This window comes from Chlamydotis macqueenii, chromosome 8 (assembly GCF_036417535.1).
Source record: "Chlamydotis macqueenii isolate bChlMac1 chromosome 8, bChlMac1.mat, whole genome shotgun sequence".
Classification (NCBI taxonomy): Eukaryota; Metazoa; Chordata; class Aves; order Otidiformes; family Otididae; genus Chlamydotis; species Chlamydotis macqueenii.
In genome coordinates this window covers 25347961-25362220 of record NC_141563.1, presented here as the reverse complement: position 1 = coordinate 25362220, position 14260 = coordinate 25347961, and the positions used below count along the sequence as shown (strand labels likewise).

The 14260-nt window shown below is 34.2% G+C and overlaps 1 protein-coding gene across 4 annotated transcripts in view; it reads left to right on the top strand.

Moving 5' to 3' along the window:
* The window catches only part of MIGA1 (mitoguardin 1), a 41446-nt gene that overhangs the window by 1591 nt on the left and 25595 nt on the right, over window positions 1-14260 (top strand). For all 4 annotated transcript variants that reach the window (XR_015259244.1, XR_015259243.1, XM_086753825.1 and 1 more), the window contains exons 3-7: window positions 2724-2901; window positions 3453-3589; window positions 3861-3987; window positions 4485-4621; window positions 5382-5505. Coding sequence is in view for 2 of the 4 variants with exons in the window: in XM_086753825.1 (XP_086609951.1) it covers window positions 2724-2901; window positions 3453-3589; window positions 3861-3987; window positions 4485-4621; window positions 5382-5505 (703 nt within the window). In the remaining 2 variants the exon portion in view is untranslated. The remainder of the gene's footprint in view (window positions 1-2723; window positions 2902-3452; window positions 3590-3860; window positions 3988-4484; window positions 4622-5381; window positions 5506-14260) is intronic.

The following is a 14260-nucleotide window of genomic DNA, read 5'->3' as shown; positions in this document are numbered from 1 at the left end:
AAATTTGTACAGAATATCTTGATTTTTAGTTTATTTAGAACATTGAAGTAAAATAAGCAGCTTTTTCTTTTTTTTTCTGCTAATAAATGCTTAGTGCATCATCATACATCTGACTGAAGAGTGTGCTTTATCTGCAATGTCTATATGTTTTCATTTTGTAACAGCACAATGATTCTCATCAAATCAAATATCAAAATCCTCAAGTTGTCTTTTTTGTAGAATTTTTTAGGTATTTAAAAACTAAACATAACTGTAATTAAATTTTGAATAGTAGTATTGAGTATGGTCTGAAATACTTTTTATATTGCAAATACCACTCACCAAATTAATCTGAATGATAATTCATTAATGTGAATCAAAAATCCTTGTTCTTGTTTTCAAGTCACTTCTGTTTGATTGAATAAGTGGCACATGACTAAAGCAAGGCAATGATTGTTTAAAAGGAGGCTGTTTTTTAAACCCATTCAGTTCTTTTTGGTGGTTTTGTTTGTTTTACTTTCAGGAAGATCTTCAAATAAAATCTTAAGGCTCTATTAATCACAATATTTCTTTTTACAGATAGCCCTGTATTATATTTATTTAAATATATCCTTATATTATATTTATTTAACCCTATATTATATTTATTTAAAAATCAAATTTATTTTCTTTCATTAATCTTATAGGCTAGTTTTCACTAGCAACATGGATAGCAGTCACTCAAATCTGGGTGAAAAGTATGTTATGATCTTAGTTTTCAGGCTGACAAAAGCTGGAATTATTGTGAAGCTGATACTCCTTGTCTGCAGGGAATCATAAAATTTGTCCCTAGAGCACCTTCATGTCAAAGATAGGGAGGAGGAGCTGTGTTGTAGAGATTTAGAGCAGTATTAGTTCCCTATAACTACATATGTGAGAAATGATAGAGTGAAATAAGGCAGAATTACTTGGGAAAGAATTAAGGCTTCAGTTGTGTCCCTCAGAGAATATATTTCTTAAAGAGTGAGCCATTTTGATGCCATAACACATAGGAGAAAAAAAATAATTTCTGGTTGGCTGTACAAGATATAATCCCATAGATTTTTTTTTTTTTCTGTTCTGTGTACGCTAAATCATTGACAAGGATAACAAAAAGAAAAAAAAATGTTTAGGAATGCCAATAGTATAGATATTAGCAGGTCCTAATAAAATTCTGCTTTTAAAACTCATGTCTTTAATATGACTGTATTTTATCTTTATTGAATTAGATCCTTGTAAGCAAAACTATGTTGTTTTTCTAATTTGTGTGTAAATGCTTTTCAGAGTTCTACTGCAAATAAAACCAGAATGAGATATTCTCAGTCTTAGCTGCATCTGATTATTTTCACATTTTTTCTATATTTACAATACTTAAAAATCCTCACTGCAAAATCACTGATTTTTTACATTGCAGTCTGTTCATATCCTTTTTAAATGCCATGTGCAGCTCCATTATGTGCAACTATTAACTTTCCTCTCTTTAGAGATTTTGATTTCACTGTTTATTTATTTATTATCATATTTGTAGGCACAGTCAAATTTTAAAAAATCCACTTACTTGAAACTTTAGTTCTAGCTAGTTCTAGCATTCAATTCTGTGAGCTTTGAGGTTTTAATCTCAGTTATTTGGTTATTTATTATCTCTTTTCTGTGAAACAGTCTTTTGTAAGTATGTGTTTGTGCTGTTTTCGTTGCAGAGTACAGTGCTAGGTTTTTGGCCTCGGTCAAGATACAGTACCACTAAGGACAGGGTTCTCAAGTCAAAGGTGTTTGACTTATTGATTGCAAAGCTTTCAATGCTTCTTTAAATTGCACTACTTCTGATAGTATTAACCAATTGCACAGCAACCAGGGACTGCCAGAGGAACTCTGTGGCCAGCTCTCTCTCATATGAGAAAACGTGTTACAGAAACACTTTCTTAGCCCCAGAGACTGCAGATCTGGTTTTCTCCCAGCAGTCTGTTTCTCAAGCAGCAGAGATTTCCTAAAGATGTTGTGAATGTGGACTCTAGTTTCCAGTTAATGGCCCTTTTCTTCTTTGTATATTTTGTCATTTTGAATTTTATAAACTTTTTTCATGGCTTTTAATTCCATTTGCTTCTATATATGGTTCTTACTTGCTAATTTAAATATCTGTAAACCTATTACTGATCTATATCCAAAATAAAACATAGCAATTTAAAAAAATGATTTATTTAGAGAAGTATGTTTAAATACATGTTCTTCCCAAATTGAAACGTGATGCAACTCTTAGCTTTTTGAATCCTCCACTGTTTCACATGGCAAGAAAATAGTGTAGTTGTGAAGGGTAAGTTTTTTTCTCAGTAGTTGTTTGCTTTTAGAGAATTAATTGAAGCCCTGCATTGTCCTGTCATCAAATGAAATTAAAAAAAAAGTTTATCTGAAAATCATTTACTTAGATCCCCATAGTTTGTGGATTTGAAAGATACTTTATAGTTCTTGGTGCTGCAATATGTGTCTCGGTGCAGCCGCTCACTTTGTCTCACCAGCGCCTTTGTAAACTCCCTCACCTTCTGGCCATTGCAGATTTTGAGAAGCAGTTAGCCTATGTCCTTACTCTGAGTTGGTTGTTTCTCAGGCTGTGTGAGAGCAGTACCTCTTATCTCCCTCTTATAGCCTAGGTTGAACGCACCAAGGAGAGTAGGAGGAAAGGTGGGAGTTAAGGACTATACATTTCCAGTGAAGTCATACTCTTTTATTTTCAGATAAATCTTTCCCCTGTGTTAAAGAAGCTTTTCACGGTAACAGCAGTGAGTGCAATATCTGTTATTTTTCTGGCCCATCACTTTAAAAGAAAACGTGGAAAGAAAAACAAGAAAGTGCCACCATGGGAACCAAGTCATCTGGTATTAGAGTGTACCAAAGCAGCTGCGTCAGAAAAAGGTACATGAAGGGACCCTCAGATTTTTTTTTTCCTTTTCTTGGAGGGGAAGAAAAGGGATGTGAGGGGATGGGTATGCATAACAGTGTGTATTAGTAAAACAAACTGTTTTCCTTTTAATGCCGAGTAGGTTTGAATTGTTGAAATAGAAATTGTGAAAATTAGGAACAAAATTACAGTATCTTATCAATAAGTTGGTCTTATTCTCAAAGGTGAAGTTTTAATCATTAATTTGGATTAAAACTTTTTTTATCAGTGGTATATTAAGAATAGAGTTTGCCATTCTTGTGGACATATCTAAATACTGAGAGAAGCAGATTTAAATTTTTATAGAATGGGAAAGTAATTATGCTCAAATGCATGGTTACTGCTACAGATATCGACTGTTTTAATTTGTAGTTTCTCATATAGAACTGTAAATAAAAGAATAGTTGTTGTTAGTTTGTAAACTGAATTTAACTGAAAAGAGCAAATGCAATTCTTGATAGATCTTGCTGTTGAATGATACAATGTTTTGAGTTTGCAGCAGCTTTAAAATCAGTGCATCTCTTAGGTTCTAGTTGTTCCAGTAGTCGGCAAAACTTGACTCTTTCTCTGAGCTCTGCCAAGGAGAAAGGATCTCAGTCTTGTATCTATGCAAATGGAGGACTTTTCAGTAAATACTCTGGTTCAGTTCAAAGCCTGGCCTCGGTAAGTACAAGTGTTTTTAAGTCTCTTGAATGTCTGTTAATTTGCACTGAATATGCGCTTAATGGTTTAAATGAACTACAGCAGGTTTCCTGAACAAGCCGTGCAGAAGGCTAGAGATGCTGAGAAGACCATTGTACTTACTGCATAGTAAAAACAGTTTCTAGGCAGATAGTTTGGATGTAATGTACTCTGGCAGGAATGTATTTTTAAGGATACTCTGTGTAACAACACTTCAAAATTTGGTGGGTGGTTTTTGTTTTTGTTTTTTAAGGTTCAGAGTGCCACGTCTTGTCACAGTTGTGCTTGTGCCAATTCTAATTCCTGGGATAAAGCAGATGAAGATGATATTAAGCTTGTTAATATTCCAGTGACCACACCTGAAAATTTATATTTGATGGGTGAGTTATAATAAGAAAAGTCAGCATCTACCAATGATAAATGTAAATAATTTCTTGTTTTTATGGTAAAATAACACTTACACAATACTATTGTGGTGTTTTATCACAGTATCCTGTTTGCATGTGTCTAAGAACATTGTCATAAAATAATGAAATCTTACTTGATCTAGAGTTAGTTCTTCAAAATATGTATTTTTTTTATTCATATACTTGTAGTAGTCCATAAAATTATTTTTAAAATAAATAGGAAAAAATACTTCTAACACGGTTGGTTTAATCGTCTTGTGAACTTCTTTATTTTATTAAAAAAAAAGGCAGGTATCTCTTTTTTTTTTTTTTTTTTTTTTTTTTTTTTTTTTTAAGATTGGGAATTGCTGTTGTTTTTAAACTTACATCCCTGCTATAATCATGCTACATAGTTTCCTGTGACTGTAAAATGACAATACATGTGGCAGCTGTGTGTTTGATGGAATTGAGGTATTCTTGATCTCTCCTAGGTATGGAGCTTTTCGAAGAAGCACTGCGTCGATGGGAGCAGGCGCTAACATTCCGTAACAGGCAAGTTGAAGATGAAGCAAGTTGTGGTTCCATTAAGCTGGGAGCAGGAGATGCAATTGCAGAAGAAAGTGTAGAAGTGAGTATATTCAATCTATAATCTATTGTTGCTGCCCTGACAATTTGTTGCATTCTGTTACCTGAATCTTTTCAACTTCTAATTCAATTACCAAAACTGAGAATGAATTCAGTTTTTCATTTCAGTGGTATTGCATTTAAAGGACATCTAACTTTGTTCCTTTGATTTTTCTTTGTTGTTTATTTAGAGGAGAGTGGAGGGAGGGCATTAGCATTATTTATTTTCTGGCAATTGGTGTTGCATCAGTGTTTGTTTCTGAATGGTGTTATCAAGCTACCAAGCATACTAGTTCTCTGCACAAAATCCCTTGGATCATCCTGTTCTTTTATGACTATGTGAGAGGATATCTGCTTAGGAAGGATAAAGGTCTTAGGAAAGATAATCAATTTATGAAAATTCACAAGTAATGTCATTGAACTTTATTAGTATTCCTTTGTTCTTATGACCTAAATGCTAAAAATATTTTGAAATAAACATACACTTGTGTAGCTTTTATTATTTCTAGTGCAGTAAAGATCACGGATAATTTTAAAGTATTTTAAAATTCAGATTTTATTTTTATTATGCTAAATAAAATATGTGTATGTTTAGAAAAGTGTGTATGAAGTTGAAGTATTCATCTGACAGTGTCCTTGTGTAGTTTGTAGAAAATTACTGTGGCAGAGTTTGCTCTTTGAAGGCTTAATATTCTTAGATTTTACAAAGGAATCTTACAGACTGTAAACAAATAGAAAATCTTCTAATGTCTGTCTTCTTGCAGGATGTCATTAGTGCTGAATTCATTCATAAGCTTGAATCTCTTCTTCAAAGAGCTTATCGTCTTCAGGAGGAGTTTGAGGCCACCCTTGGGGCCTCTGATCCTGCTTCTCTAGCGAATGATATTGGTGAGTACTCCAATTTTACATTTTTATTGCTTGTAGTAATTACTCTCGTGGGGGGTGGAAGTCACTGAAATATCCACTGAGTTGAATTATATTTATCAGTAAATAAACAGAAAAACATTCCAGTTCTTTGCATTATTATGTAATGTTTGATGTAGTGCCTGTATTTTAGGTAAGAATGGACTGAGAGGAATTTTTTTTTCTTTGTGGCTTGTCAGTATACTTGAGAATTTTCATTATGCTTCTCAAATTTTCTAAAGTTCATGTTGTCTCAGGTAATTAACTATTTACGCAGTGAGAATATATAACCCTTTTAATAGCATGGATGTATTAGAGCATTTCAAAAGATGTTTTGTATGTCTTTTGAATTATCAAACTGTGTATGCATGTACCTTTTTTTTTTTTTAATTTGGCACAATTTTTTATAAAAAACCCAAAACCAAATCAGAAAGACTTAGTCGGAAACAGATATCCATTAACAAAGCTCTTATCCATGGTGATTGAAATTTATCACAATTACGAATTACTAAAACAAGAATGTCAAAATGGCAAATATAATGAGTAGTTTCTGCCAGACATGCTGATTAAGTACAGAAAGTTTGATTATTTTCATTTAAAGAATTGGTCTAAGATGTTCTTAAAGACTGATGCTGTTATGCTCTTTCATAAATCAAGATCAAGCATCTGATCTTAAATAACTGTCAGACTTTAAAGACAGAACATGTTCTGGGATTAGTTTTAGTCAGTAGCCTTGTTTGTTAGTCTTCGGCTTGACAAGCACGAGGTGGCAGTACTCTCATCTTTTAGCCTTCCTGTTACCCTGCAAATGCTAAATACAGCTCTGAGTACGGTGGTAATTAAATTTAGGTCAGAGTTGGCTTTCTGGCGTATCTGCGTCCCCCTGTTAATATAATTCTTAAAGCAGAAAAACACTTTAATGTTTTATTTTGGTGTCTGAAACCATAAGCCCTAAATAAAGTTGCATTGTATATCCATTATTAAATTAGAAGTTTATTTGTAATTTCTGTCTTCAGGCAAAATTAATAAAATGATATTCAAAAGATTCTATGTGATGTTCAGTGTATTTAGTTATTGTTTTGCTTGGTTACCCTGGAAGTGTTTTAAATTGATATTTTATTTTTTTAGATGTGATAACTGGATTCTTGTTTACCAAGAATGTTTTGAGAATTTAATTCCTTTCAAATATTTTTGTAGAAATCCTTTGTGATCTCTTGAGTAGAGGTCTGTTGCTTTATTATGAATTTTATTTGTGCTGGCCTAGATGAGTGAGGAAAACAAGTAATGAAATGGTTTAGTGAGTAGTGTTTTCACTGTACAGGATTTGGGGCTTTTTCATCATTATCTTGAATCTGTGGCGTGAACAGCAAGTAATATATTAAAGAATGCTTCACTTTTTCAGAGTGTTTTAGAACAAAACCAGAATAACATCATCTGCTTCCAAACACTATAGTGCTTGGAGCATTTCATACAGAGGATGTTTTTGTTCAATATTCGATACAAAAACATTTCATCACTCAAAATTTCTTAGATAATTCAACTTCCTGTAGAATATGACACTGAGTGTAGTGTATGAATGTTTAAAGTAGAATGTTTTTGAGATTGACAGTTTTTAGTTAACTTTCCTGGGAGACGCAGAAAAGTATGTTTGGGAGAATCCTAGAAGTTTGGCCACCCTTTTTTCCTTTTTTTGGATTGGTAATCTAATGAAAGAAAATTAAAGCTGCTGTCAACAGACTTTCCTTTACTACTTCAAAATGTACATGTTGGTATGTAGTACTTCTTTTGTTTCACTTAGATTCAGAGCTTTGTATTACTCTTTTAGGAAGTATGCTAGTATAAACATTCATAGCTTTTTTTCATTTTTGTGTGCATGTGTGCGCACACGTGCATGTATTAACAACAACACAAATGGAAGGGTTCAAGGGCCACAAGAATAAGCAAGTCCAAGAGAACTATGAAGTCCTAGTGGCCAAAAGAAATAAAGATAGTACAGCATCTTTACACTACTATGAATAAGCAATAATTTCTTACTGCAAAATACAAATGACAGTTCTGAACAGAAACAGAAATGAATGTGCCTTAGCTCTTTAGGAATGTATATGACTTGTGACGCAAAAGGCAACATCTACTAGATCAGAATCAGTAGTCCTGAATGATTTATACCAAAAACTTTTTTTTTGGAAGCTAGATAAAGAAAGCATCCTAATTCATTATTTACTATTCAGTAATCTTGGAAAGTGGAAAATGTTCCAAATGATTGGGAAATAACTAGTTAATTTCAAATCTTAAAAAAAAAAACAAATGATCAACCCCAAACCTCAGACACCAAAGTTAAGCATCACGCCTGTCAAATAATGTAGTTGCTAATTTGCAGTTCTGTTACCCCAGACAACATAGAAGGTGTAATTAGTGCCAGCTTGTATGGTTTCATGATAGGTAGTTTTCCTTGGTCTGTAGGTTTTTGAGAGATCTGCAGTTTGGGGGATTAATGTAGCATACAGTAGAGGATAATAATTAGCTCACTGACGTGGACATTTGTTCATACTTCTGTCCACTGTTAAGGGAAAAGTTTGCTTTCTAGGGAAGGTGTTTGGTCAAATGCTGTAGTTTTATCAACTATGTAGTTGACGATAAAATCATTTGTAGAGCTGGAAGTTGAGAAAGAAAATTATCATTTAGGGCATTAAAAGCATTGAATTAATGAAAAAGAAAGGTTAGTAATACTGGTCTGAATTATCTATTTAAATGGTTAGAGTCTAACAAATTACACTTTAATCCATACAAGTGCGGGTTGTACATGTAGATAAGAGATGGTAAAAGAAAAATAATAAAGAAACACTCTTGGAATGCATTAGGAAAATTGTGCATCGCCATTTAAGTTCTCAGTACAGTGCTGTAGAAAAAAGAACATTGCTAATCTTTGGCTATGGAAAAAGGACAGCATCAACATAGAGGCAGAGATACGATCTTGTTTTTGTATGGTTTTAGAATACTGTATCCAGTTCTGTTGTTCGTATTTCAGAAGATATGGAAATACTAGACAGCTCAAAAGAAGCCATAAAAATGATCCATGTTTTGGAAAAACAAGCTAATGTGTGGTTTAAGTTGCGTATGTCCAGCTCCTTATAGAAGAAAATACTGAGAGGTGACTTACTTATTCTGAATAGCTACTTACACATGGAAAAGGTATGTGGTGCTGAGGGATTTGTAGATCTTGTTGTTGAAGTCATAACTAGATCCAGTTTCTGGTTGTACAAGTGGAACAAGTTCAGTTCTGAAGTTGCCTCTGAAGCATATTGAGGGTATTTCAATGTTTTAGACAAAGCTTAATTTATTTTTTAATACTTTTTTGAGGGATGTTTTGTATTCCTCTTTGAGAAGAAGAGATGGACTTAAGGGTAAATTATTGTTGTGGTCTTTCTGGCACTTAAGCAGAATGCTACTTACTGCTGCTATTTTTTTTTTCTTTTGTGGGCCTTGAGTTGAACAAGAAAAAGCATTTGTTGTCCCTAATAGGTTCATAACACTTGCCACTTGTCATTAGGATAATATATAAAACCAGATTTTCTGCTTCAGGGTTTCAACTGTTGACCCACAATGGTATCAGAAAATGTTTTGCTTTGTTTTTTCTCTGATGTACATCATTGTTAGATATAATTTGTGAGGTTTTTTTCTTCCATTTTCTCCACCTGAAGCACTTGTGATTAGCCACAGCTGGAGGCAGGGCTATGACGGTTGGACAAATGCTATCAAGTGTTATCAAAAGACTTGCTATGTAAATATCTGACTAGCACTTCTTGTTCAGAAACCCTGGGTTTTAATGAGCTCCAAATTTGGTCAGAAAGGAAGCTTAAAAAGGTTAAAATTTCTGTCAATTTCTGGTTTCCAGCTTTCTCTGAAATATTCTGTCAAAGTTTTGGGACTCCTGAAACCACTGTCTCCCCTACTTGTCTGCTAGTCACAAATGTTGCTCCTTCCCAAAACCTTTAAATGTTATTCTTCCCAGGTCGTCATTTCCCTCTACCGTATCAAATTAAGATCTTAGTGCTGCCATTGATCAGTCATACCACATACTTGCTTCTCATTTTGTGATCCCACTTACTAGTTGAAGTTGTTTGGCATGGTAAACAATTTGCCAACCAGTTTTGAGAAACAGCCTTCTGGAGAAAGTTATGGTAACTTGCTAGATGGGAGAGTCAGGATGGAGTTACCTGGCACCCTGCAGGAATACAATAACTTGTCACTGCAGCCACTCTTTCATGATGTGGCCTGAAGTGCTTCTCTTCTGTCTGTTATGACAGGTAAAAGGTGACTTTTAGAGCAGGCAATCACCACTTGAAGTGGTTGCTGTGCAGACTGTAGTCTAGCTGCCTTTCTTTTGATTCTTTTATGTAAATTAGCACCTCCAAAATTTTTTTCCCTAGTTATATGCAAATTAAATATTTTCCAGATATGCCTAAATATTAAACTTTTTGCAGTGCAGAAGATAGAGGTATAAATGAATACCTTTTCTCCGTGTGAGTATTCTATTAATAATAATAAGCTATTGTTGAGTTATAAACAATTAATACAGCCCTGAAAAAGACTGGCATTTTAAACAGGTGGAAATAATGTAACACGATTAGGCTCATTGATACTGCATTCTTCACTGGACTTTCAGAATTCTTATATAAACCAACAAGCTAAAATAGGATTTCTGTAGCAGGAATATTTCTGGACATGAAATTAAAACAAGTATATGGAGCTAAACTGCTCTTGTTTTTGTGCTGATCCTTTTAGAACTATGAAGCAACATAGGAAGGCTGGAAACAGGCTTTCCTGAGGCAAGCATAAGCTACATTCAATAAGGAAGGAGCAAATTGGTAGAAAACTGTGAAACAAAATATTCATCCTGTTTTTTCCGAGTGGTGACTGTGAGGAGGTACAGGGTTAGAAGCTTCCAGTACTTTCTGCAGTCGTCCTTGAAAAAAGTTGGTTTTTTTTTTTTTTTTTTTCTTTTTTTTGGTGTTCTTTTTAGGTCTTTTCTAGCAGATTAAAATGTTAGTCAAGCTAACTTGGGAGGAATGCAAAGAGTTAGGAGAGAAACAATAGCTTTACTTACAAGCAGAATTGCAGGTCAGAGGGGAAAATTCTCAAATTGTAGGGCTCCTTGTCAGTACTGAATTCCTAATACTTCGTATTATTATTTTGATTTGTACTGCTAAAAGGAATGCTGGCATTCAAACTAATGGTGACTTGTGTACTCTGGCTGTTAAACTTGTTGATAATAATATCGAAACCTAGGCATTTATTACATTTTTATTTTAGAAATATTTACTTTTTATTTTGCATTAATTGTACAATTTAAAACAAATGAATTGCTTGAGCTACTGCAGTAGAAGATCTCCCACAAAAATTTGTATTGTTGGATGGTTTTGTTGGAAGGTTTGTCTGTTTCTTTTTTAAATTTTCTTCTCACACTCAAAAGATATGCCTGGCATTTTGGAGAGAATGAGCACAGCCTTTAACCTAGTGACAAAGCTCTTTGGAGAACATATTTACATATTAGAAACCTTTTCCTTAGCTGCTCTTAAAACAAACAAACAAAAACAAACTTTGCATAATCAATGAAGCTGTTGAAAACTCATTTTTATATTTATTTTTTTTTATTATCACAGACTTCTGTAATGTTTTACTGTCTATGGATGAATGTCTAGGGCTTGCATTTTCCTTCCTGCCTCTGAAATTGTAATGGAAAAAATGTAGTATTGTATATTTAGTGTTATGTTTTATTTGGTTATGCGCAAGAAATGTTTCTAATTCTCAGGCTCTAGTGAGAAGGTGAGCAATTTGTATAATTCACTTAAATGTGCTCCAGTAGTATGTACTCGAAAATAATTTTAAAAGTAGCGTAACTTATTATAATAGCTTGAAAACCTTTGCTTGCTTTGTGTTCCTTAAAGATAAATTTACGTTAAATGATTTCTTAATTTCTTCGAGAAGGACAAAACCTTTTTCTAGTGGCTGAAACTGAATTGAAATCAAAACAAAAGAAAGCAATAGCTTGTTCTTTTTTAAGTGTGAAAATATGTTAATCCCAAGAACTGCCCTTATAAAGGAAAGAAAACAGTATTACTAAGTTTGAGGAAAAGCCCAGAAAAGTTATACCAATCCTATTTTTAAAAACATAATGCATATTTTGAACTTAACCTAGTTATTATAATTTGTGGAAGTTCAGTAACTGCTGAAGCTTACTGCGTTTTACTGTGAAGTCTCTTGTATTGCAACTTATTGCTACAGCTGCTTCTCTCTGACTCAACAGATACTCAAAGGGCAGATGTTTGAATTGGGTAGTATGTCTTCTGCTATCAATAATATTTAAGACTTTCCTTTACAGGTGTGTTTGTCCAATATTAATAACGCTTCCTTTCTAAATTGCCTTCAGCAAAATTCTTTACCAGAAAGCACCTAAGCGCAGTGCTGAAAGTGCAAGTTGAAAGTTCGACTTAAAACTGTAAACAAAATTATTTCTGGAAATGTTGTGTCTGTGAAAAGACTATAATGCTTGGCTTTCTCAGTGATAGGCTTAATTTTGGCAATACTATACTAAAAACGCATAATAGCTTAGCGTGGATCTGCAGTGATGTTACTGGTACAGGAAAAGATCAGTATTTGATAGTCTGTATCTTTGTGGTGGTATTTGATGACCTGGAGTGTATATTTGTGTTTACCTTAAAGCTGAAGCTCAGCTGCCATTTCATTGCATAGTGAAACAGATTGGCTGAAGCCTTTTCAGCAGTGGCTGAAGCTAATCTATTTTACTGTACACTGAGCCAGCATTGGAGAGCTCAAGGTCACTTATTGTATGTTAACTGGCAGGTGATATGCTTAGAAATTTCCAAAAACACTTCCAATAAGATCAGAAAGAGAGTCTGATTTTTGAGGACCCTTGTTACCATTTGCCCAACAGCTTTGCTGTGAGATCCAGCCGTGCAGGCTATTTATACACCTTGTTGCTTTTCCTTAAATGGCGTCCCTGAAACCTGTCTTCTTTCTGTCCACACCAAAAATCCCGTTCACGCTCTTGTCTCTCTCACTTCTTGACTCCTGCTGTGTTCTCATGTCTTGCCTTGTCCATTTAAAACTTGCTTCTCTCACATGAGCTTAACTGTTGTTTATAAAAATCACCTTTGCTCATTTTTCTAACCAGATTATTCCTTTCCTGTTCCAGATCCTTACATGAGTAAGGAACATTTGTAGAGCAGTTTGTGCAGTTAGTGCTCCACAATACTACTCCGGTAGGACTAGTTAACGCATCTGTGTGTTTATCACTTACCCTACAACAGCAAACACGTGTGATTCATGCTGCTTTAAAAGCATATTTTTGAGTGTTCCTTTGGTGTCCTTTTTGTTGGCTGTTCTAGTGCTTAGTTTTAGTCAATTGCTCTCCATTTTTTAAAAACCTTTTTGAGAAGTACACATATTTACCTTCATTTTGTAGTGTTTGTTTGGTTTTTTTAAAAAAAAAGTGATCATTTTTTCCCCACACATCAGGGCTTGATTTAATAACCACTTGCCTTCATTTTGAACTCTTTTGAAAAGTGTTGTATGGGATTAGTGGAAACAGCCTTCCAAAGGCAGGAAGCTGCTTCCCCTCCCCCCCCGCCCCCACCTCATGTTTTCTTGTATTCTTAACAAGTTATAGTTACAAATTCTTTTTCTTACTAAAAGGAATGTATATACATTTAACTTCTATGTGTTTATATACATTATGAGTATAAAAGTTCCAGAGGCAGGAAAAATCATACCAGACAGATGGCAAGTAGTGAGAGCGGGGTAAGTGTTTATTTTTCTTGCTGGAGTCTTGCAATGTGAGGTTATGTAAACTGATGTTCAAGAACATGTTTTGGCCCATAGGTCTAATTCCTGTTTTAGAACAACTAAAACACTTTATTCTTGCATTCAAGTCTGTTTTTAAGAGAGGCTTGTCTGAAACATTCTTGCGTAAAATGAAGGAAGGAGAGCCAGAATGGGCTGGGGGAGATACAGACAGTGGTAGTTCAGAGTTTGAAAAGACTTCAAAGGTAATCGGCTCTCTTAGCTTGGTAGCTTCATCTTGAAAATGCAGAAACAATGTTTTGAGTTTTTCCAATTGCTTTTGAGCACAATATCAAAATGGAATATTGGCAGAATCGTATAAAACCAGCCAGTGTAGTGCTCTGCACTGTAATTCCTTTACTAATTCAGTAATTCAGTTGGAACTAAAATAGATAAACTTCTGTCTGCAATGTATCTTCAAGGGCTTGAAATGAAAACATTGTGTCTATGTGCACACATGCAAAAGCTAACAACTTTTCTTAACTGTTGTGTCTACTGTGTTTAAATCTTGCTGCTGTTTAAGTGGAAGGCTCTGACCAATCAGCCTGGCATAAATGGTTGTAGCGTATCCACATAGCACGGTCTTCAACGATTGCTGTTCCCTGGGCTTGTTATTTAGCACTAGTCATACCCCATCGCTACAGTAATACACACTTATTTACCAGGCACATAGTTTGTGGGGTTTTTTAAAATTACTTACTGTATAGCTGGGAGGCTCAAGTAGCTTATATAAGCATTTCATTCCTAAAAAGCTTTTTATATCTTAAAATTTTCTTAAATTTTTGTTTCAGCTTGAAACATTTCAAAGTAGAGCCTATATGTAGGAGTAAATCTATTTTTGTGGAAAGTTACAGCAAGAGGTTCTGTGAACAATAACTAC